Source organism: Mauremys mutica, chromosome 9, assembly GCF_020497125.1.
Source record: "Mauremys mutica isolate MM-2020 ecotype Southern chromosome 9, ASM2049712v1, whole genome shotgun sequence".
Taxonomy (NCBI): domain Eukaryota; kingdom Metazoa; phylum Chordata; order Testudines; family Geoemydidae; genus Mauremys; species Mauremys mutica.
The window spans coordinates 54704296-54712362 of NC_059080.1; the positions used below are offsets into that span (position 1 = coordinate 54704296).

The 8067-nt window shown below is 51.3% G+C and overlaps 1 protein-coding gene across 2 annotated transcripts in view; it reads left to right on the top strand.

Annotated features, from left to right (window-relative positions):
* IGF2BP2 (insulin like growth factor 2 mRNA binding protein 2) overlaps nucleotides 1-3644 on the top strand; it is a 103991-nt gene extending 100347 nt beyond the window's left edge. For both annotated transcript variants that reach the window (XM_045029762.1, XM_045029764.1), the window contains one exon: nucleotides 1889-3644. In XM_045029762.1, the coding sequence (XP_044885697.1) occupies nucleotides 1889-1984 (96 nt within the window). In that variant the 3' untranslated portion in view covers nucleotides 1985-3644. The remainder of the gene's footprint in view (nucleotides 1-1888) is intronic.
* The last annotated feature ends 4423 nt before the right edge of the window (nucleotides 3645-8067 follow it).

Genomic DNA, 8067 nt, shown 5'->3' on the forward strand with positions numbered 1-8067 from the left:
GAGCTCAGGGCTATAGGTGGTTATTTCCCTGACCCTTCTAGAACAGGGGATCTCAAAGTGGGGGTCGGGACCCCGCAGGGGGTCATGAGGTTATTATATGGGGGGGTGAGCACCCCAAACCCTGCTTTGCCTCCAGCGTTTATAATGATGTTAAATATATAAACAAGTGTTTTTAATTTATAAGGGGGGGGGTCGCACTCAGAGGCTTGCTATGTGAAAGGGGTCACCCGTACAATAGCTTGAGAACCACTGTTCTAGAATGTTCCAGCCCTGTGGTTGGCAGGAGCCTGTTCCGTAGCACCACAGTGAGCGCCCCCAAGCTGACAAGGGTGGAACATGCTGGTATATGATTTTGTTGGTTATAAATTATGGACTAGGACTGAGATTTTCAAACATAAGGGGCCTGATGAGCACACACAAGCACCTGCCGATGCCCAGTTTGTGGCCTCTTTGTGCTGCAAGAGCAAAGGGGGAGAGAACCTGTCCGGTCATCGCCACGGGCAGCATCCATCCTGTACTGACTGTCTCTAGGCTAATGGAAGCCATTAGAGTCTTCCCTAAAGGCTAAATAGAAAGAGCATCTCCTTAGTCCTGCTCACCTGGCCACACATCACGGCACAACCCAGCATAGAAGAGGGGGGGTATTTATTATCCAGGGTTTTCAGAACTCCTTGCAGTGGTAACTTAACTGCTTCTCTCTAGGTGGTGTCAGGAATAAATCAGTGGGGATACAGCTCCTCCATCTGATAAATGATTGGTACAAACAAGAGAGCTTTACCTAAAACTACTTTTTATTAGCTCTTAAGCACACATACGCATACATACACACGTATGCTGTAGTGTAGCAGCAGGGTTAGCGCATCCCAAACGTCTATATTTACCCAAAGTCTGGAATGGTTTTGAGGAATCAGCTACCAGCCTTTCGGGTGCCCTTCTTCTACCTAGCTGCTGGGGAATTAAGGTGCCAGCTCCTTGCCCAAAGGAAAGCTTCCTCAGGCTGCTCCAAAATGTATCCTTTTGCCTAATCTTTTATAGCTAACTTAAACAAAGCACATAACTCATAGTGACTCCTGGTAGGTCACCATAGTAACCCCTAATTTCAGCAAACTATTCGTTATTTCTCATCATCAAAACATTTCTAGTATTTCCAGTCATAACAACAATAAAACACGTGTGTCAGGGGCACTTAACCAAGGTCGATTCTCCAAACATGCCTCCCGTTCTCATGGTGCATTGACTCTCTGCCCTTTCCTCCCATTCTGATTAGCAAACCACAAACATGCAGCTGCATGGCCTTGCCCTTCAGGGCCTAAGACTATTCCTAGCTCTGGGGCATTTGGTTTTCAGCTAGTGGTTGCTGGACACACAAGATGGCTGACTGCAGTACTGTCAAGTTCTGGGGTTACACACAGGAATTTCAAATTATGGGGTCACATGGAGTCAGGATTTAGCAGCTGAGCGGTGACTGACACGCTAGGCCCAGTAGAATCCTGCTCTGCTGTAGGCGCTGCCGTGCCAGGCTTTCACTGCATGGATAGGCAGTGTGAGGGGCAGGCATCACTGTCACAGTGTGGAAGTGACAGCACGACTGGCACACAAGGGTTTGCTTCGTACAGCTGAGCCAGGTCACGGAGGGATGGAAATTCAGCCCCAGCCAGCCCAGCACTGAGCACATTTGAAAACCCCACACCCTGGGCAGCATTGCAGGCCAAGGCTGTTTGCAAACTCGCTGTGTGCCCCCCAACACAACCCCAGGCCTGTCTCTCTCCTGCCCCGAGAGACACAGGCCTCTCTGCACCAGGTGGGGGTGCTGCACTGGGCCACTGGGTCCCACCCCACCTAGCCCATCTCTGCAGCTGTTTCTCTCTCTCTCTCGCTTTGCCTGCAGACTGCACAGCGCAAGATCAGGGAAATCGTACAGCAGGTGAAGCAGCAGGAGCAGAAACATGTTCAGGGAGCCCCTTCCCTACAGCGCAGCAAGTGAGGCTCCGACACGCCAGCCAGCAACAACCGATGAATGTAGCCCTTCCAATACCTGCCAGAGCGCCAGATCGGGGAGCCAACCAAAGACCCTCCTGAGGCATAAATGTCTGCCCGCGGCTGGGCTGCGCAGAGGACTCACAGTGGGGAGGGGGTGGGGGAGGGTTCCAACCCACTCACACTGATGCTACCACACAGCAGGGGCTTTGCAGACTCTTCCAGCCCACAGCCTCCACGTTCCTCTATTTACTAGCACGACGCTATCCCTTTAGTTGGACTAACATAGGCGGAGATGGGGCAAACCACCCCCTGAGAGCTCTTTAGGACCCACTCTTTGTGCATGTGTGCACATACTAGATGAGAAGATTTTTACAGTGCATGGGCTGCAGTGCGAGGTGGCGCTCGCAGCATTAATATATTTTAGAATTAATATATCTAACGAAACTAACCGATTTTTCTTTTTTGGGGGGAAAAAAAGTAATTTTTATTTTTTACTTGTTTTTTGGGGCTTTTGTTTGACGAAAAAGCAGGCTTTTTTAGACATTTAAGGAAAGAAACGAGTCCACTTGGATATCTAATATACAATAGACTGAAGATACTGCCAGCAGCAAAATTAAAAGAGGGTAAAAAGTGGCAATTTCCGTAAAGGCTTTAGGAAGAGCAGCGTTTGGATTGTCTGTGCCAACACAAGGGATACCGTCTCTTAGAAGAGGAATCTTTCTATATATCTCTGTCCAGCTCACATACCTGTTTCTCTTTGCTTCACAGATTCCACACTGGTTTTTGCATCCTGTCCTATTCCCTCCCTCTCACTTTCTCTCTCTCTCTCTCTCTCCACCACCACATCAGCCGTGCTCTAAGTAACACACCACCGAAAACAAACACAAGAAACACCCAGCCACAACTTCCACTTTGGTTATCACCCAACCCAGCCACCATGGTACTTGTACTAGCATTTTTGCAAAAAAAGAAAGAAAGAAAAACAAGAACCCTCGGCGCCCCCAGCGACGCAGAAGCTTCAGCCCTTGCGAGGGGAGGACACTGCATCAGGATTGGGGGAAGGGGCTTCTTTCTTTCTTTTTGTTTTTTAAATGGGGGGGGAGGGGAGACAAAAATAACTTACAAGATGTTGTTGGCCCAGGGCATGGAAATTGCAATTTTTTTTTCTTTTTAAAGAAGAGAAAAAAAAAAAACTACCTCAGGTGTTTTCGTACCTCAGCACCTTGCCCTCGTGTTTCCCTTTTAGAGATTTTGTATGCCTTGTAAAACTGATAGTTGGAGCATTTTTTTATTTTTTTAATAAAAATGAGTTGGAAAAAAATCTAGACCAAGTCAGCTGCCCAGCGGGAGAAGGTGCCGTCCCGCGTGTGCAACGACAGCTCTGTATTATCTTTCTGCTAGCTGAGAGCCGATGGCCTTTCCTTTGGAGAAACCTTGAAGATGTTCTTAGAAACAAACTGACAAAAAGACAACCCGAGAGAGAAAGGATTGAAGAAGAACTCCTGAGTTTTGATAGGGCACACGCCATTAGAGTTTTCTACGCTAAAGGATGACCATGTACTGGTTTACGTGAACATACCATTGTACCAACAGACTGCAATGCCAGTTTTCTCTACTGCAAACAGTGTTCTGTGAAAAAAAAGAAATATATCCAGCTAACAAGAGCCTCACCTTGGTATTTATTTTCATTTAATGTCATGGAATTGACTAGGGCTGTAAGCGCTGAGAAGCCTGGGCCGCAGCCTGGCTGAAGGGGGGGGCAGTGGGTGGGCTATAAAAGGTCCTAGTTGCACCCTAGAGCCATGGCCAGACCACCATTGGGTCCACCAGGAGCTGTGTAAGGCAGTGAATAGCCCTAAAAGAGGGGACATGGCAACATTACTCAGAGGGAATATAAGAGTGGGAGAAATTGGCAGCTGCCTCAAAGCAATTAGACCATCAGGGAGTAAGGCAGGCTGCCTGCCTGCCCTGGTGCCATGCAGCTCCTGGCATGTCTGGCTCCTAGGTGCAGGAGCAGCCGCAGGGGTTCCACATGCTGCCCCCGCCCAGAGTGCCGGCTCCTCAGTTCCCATTAGCCAGGAACCGCAGCCAATGGGAGCTGCAGGGGGTGGTGCCTATGAGCACGGGCAGCGCACAAAGCCCCCTGCTCTTTCCGCCTAGGAGCCAGACATGCTAGCCGCTTCCAGGAACCACCAAAGGTAAGCGCCGCCCTCTCCCAAACTCCCTCCCACATCCTGCACCCCAAAATCCCTAGCCCCACACCAGAGCCTGCACCTCCCACACCTTGCCCCAACCCCGAAGCTCCCACATACTCCCAGCCCTGAGCACCCCCCACACACACACTCTCTGAACCCCTCAGCCCCAGATGTGAGCTGCCTCCCACACCCCCATCCCATCATCCCTGGCCCCAGTGCCCACACCCCCTAGACAGAGTCCACACCCAACCCCCTGCTCCAGCTCTTAATCCCCTCCTGCACTCTGAACCCCTTGGCCCCAGCCCAGAGCCCTCTGCACCCTGAACCCCTCAGTTTTCATCAAGTGCTTGCTCATGTCACTTCCATTCTAGGTGTGTGCACACCCACATGCAGTCATCAGAGATTTTTGCCTTAGCAATAGCTGTAGGATCAGCTGGGGCACCCTCTGGTGTGCTTTGCTCATGCGGCAGTACATTAGGTGCCACTGGCCCTACGCCCATGACAGTTGGTCAGAGCTCTTTGTCTTGCATCCCAAAAGCATTGACAGTTCTTAAGAGCCCATTGTTATTCTCTTTATATATAATTCTTAGGTACTTAGTGAGCCAATTTAATTGTTGGTAAGAGACCCGGCTGGGGCTTTGCCCTGGAGCAGGGGTTCAAGGCGTGTTCCTCATGCAACAGGCCAATGCCTATCAGTGCCCCCCACAGCAGCTGTTTGAAGAGCTTGGGGGAATCCCAGCTAAAGGACAAGTGCAGATTTAAAAAAAACGTTCAGCCCCAAAGGAGAGGGACGTGCTGGAAAACCATCCTGATCAATACTCAGCACAGCGCGGTCTCCAAGCCCTCCCGCCAGGACGCCTCCTAGCACCTCGGCATTGGTGCAAAGTGCCCTGCCAGCACTGTTCCCTCTCACCAAGAAGCAACTGAAGGAAAGGGTTCCCTGGGACCATCCAAGGAGGGGAAGAGGGTGCTAGGCAAAGGACCTAGTTCAGGCCATATGCCTGCCCCAGAAATATAGGGAAATACTGCTACAGCCCAACCCCCTAGTCCAGCCAGGGATCCACCTCCAGCTCCTGGGAGTGGTGGAGGATTCCAGCTCCTATGGGGATCTTCGTCACCCCAGGCAGTCCAAGCAGCCAAAAACCTGGTAGGCCTGCCAGCACCACCAGTGCCATGCCAGGCACCAGACATGGCTATGGCCCTGGAGTCCAAGGGCAACCCAGTCATAGGACCTCCACAGAAGGCAGGGGAATACGATTGGTCTCCGGATCACAGGCATTCGTCCCCATCCCCACAGCCTCGGACACTGGGCCCGCAACCTCAGTCGCTGGCTAGAATGCCCAGGTCCCTAGCACTGCGCTCTTCTCCCCCCAGGCACAGATTGCTGGAATCGAGGCACCAGTCCTCACACTCCTGGTCCCAGCCCTCGCACTCCTGGTACCAGCCAGCCTCCCACCTAAGATCACCTTAGCACAGATCCCTATCACCCAGGTGGTCTCCTAGGCACCGGTGCCTGATGATACAGGACCCCCCGCCCCAATCTCTGCTGCTCAAAGGACAGGCAGTAATCACTGGCCCATAGACACCTATCTCTGCCAAGGCTTAGTTCTGTGCACGCCCGTTCCATTTCCCCCATCCCAGGGTCCCCCATTCTCCACCCATGCCCATCCCAGTCTAAACCCTCTCCATGCAAGGGGGTTCAGTGTGCCCCTGTAGCCCTCTCCCCCCCCCATACCAGGGTCCTCCATCTCCCCTCCCCTACTTTGTTCATCTCTCAGGCTCCCCCACCCCCCATTCTCTTCTTTCAGTCACCTGCTGGTGTTTTGGTCCCTGAAGCTGCACCCATTCCCAGCCAGTTTGGAAGCGAGCTGCTGCAGCATTCAAAACTTACGGTGGTTGAACCAGATAGCAATGGCATCAAGGTGTGTGTCTGACCAAAACCAGGGCAGCCGAGACTCATTCACACAGCCCAGTGGCCTCAAGACATAAGCAACTCCTGGACAGCTGTGTCTGCCACCAGGCTGCATCCGCTGTGCCTGTGCCAGCCCCCGGCCACCAATGGGGAGGTGGTGCCTAAGCACCTTGGGCTGTGACCTGCCCTCAAGCCCAAGTGATAACAATGAGCAGTAAGAGTAAGGTTTTTGTCTGGGTATTTTTAATAAAAGTCACATACACGTCGTGGGCAACAAACAAAACATCACAGAAGCCCTGGCCACGACTTACTTAAAATACCCACAACGAACAGGCTGAGGCTGACAGCTGCTGACCAGGGAACTGAACAGCCTGGAAGTACCCCAGTCAGAAGGGGGCAGAGAGGTGTATCTCTACCCAGGAGAGGTGAGAGCCAGGGGAACCGGAAACCTGAGTGGAGGCCCTTGCTGGACCACCGAGGGGCAATACATATACAGGCGCCCTCCCTGGGACATGTTCTAAAAGGGAACTGGTTCACGTCTTTTGCATCAGTCTTTGCCCTTCACACTGGAAGTGCAGACAATGCCCTGCTCTTCCCTTCTTTTTTTCTCTAGCTGAGGAGGAAAGGGGCTCAGAAAAGAAGAGGGATGAGAGACATAAACCAGCAGCCCAGAGTCCAATGTAGAAGAGCAACTCATGGCAAAGTCAAACTCTTCCACCACCAGCCAGGCTCTCGCCCCCCTCCCACAAAGCAGCCATCTCAGTCTCCGGCGATCCTGGGCCTTTCTTGGCCCGGTTCGAATCAAGGCTGACCTTTCAGGTGGCAACAGCACTCAGCAGCTTTCCAGAGACTGAATGGGATAGCAGCATAGCTTCCCTCTGTCAGTCTTCACCATGTGCATGAGGCTGTGGCCACAGCCATGTTTGGGCCTGATTAAAGGATTAGGATTATATCGTTCAGAGAGGGAGGACAATGGTAGCATCTAAGATTCATGGGGGGAGAAGGTCTCTGAGAACAATTACAAGCTAGAGGCAGCAAGTGGGAACAGGCTTTGCACAAACCTCTGCAGCATGAGGCTCTGAGAGGTATCAATTCACTGCAACATCCCCACACAAATAACTGCAGGCTGGAGATGAATACAGCCATATAATAGTGCAGAGTGGGAATAGACCTGTTCCTCTCACTGGCTGTTCTTCTCACAAAGCTCATGGGTACAGGGAGAAATTTACTGGTACAGTCACACAGATAGAACAGTCCCTGGGCCAGGCAGAGTTCTTTTGTCCAACATAGCTTATCCCACTCTCTGAGCCAGAGCGTCCACATAGGAGTTGGAGCAGTTAAGTGTCACATGTAAATAAGTCCCAACTCTAGCCCATCTCTGTTGGGGAATAACAATTGTCAAGAAAATCTCACAGCACCTATGGGTTTTAGAGCCCTTTGAATATTAACGCTGAGGGGAGCTTTACCTGAGGAATCACTGGACCACATGACCCCAAACTTGCACCCAGGGCCCTACTGAGGCTAGGGTTTTATCAGAGATCACAGAAATCATGAAGTTGAATAAAGTCTGAAATCTTGGAAATGGCTGTAAAAAGACATTGGATTCATCCAAGTGGTGTTTGACTCCTTGCGGTAGGTCACACTGCTACACAGGTTTGGCCCACCCACCCCACTGTAGATGGAGAGGGAGGTGCAGATGAGCCAAAGCTGAGAGGTGCTGTGACCCTGGGCAGCAGTGCCCGAAATGGGGAGCCAGGCCCCATCATGCAGAGCTCACTCGCTAATGCCCCCACTATACACTTGTGTATGTGGATGTCATGAAAACTACGTTCTTTGGTGACCTCTCCATAACTTATTTTTTCCTCACACCTCTGCCCTGAAATATGCTAAATATCACAGTGCTAACATTGTGGCCTTGCTGATGAGACATAGCAAATTTCAGAACAACTTGAGTCTGCATCTGGCTTTTGAAATAGATCT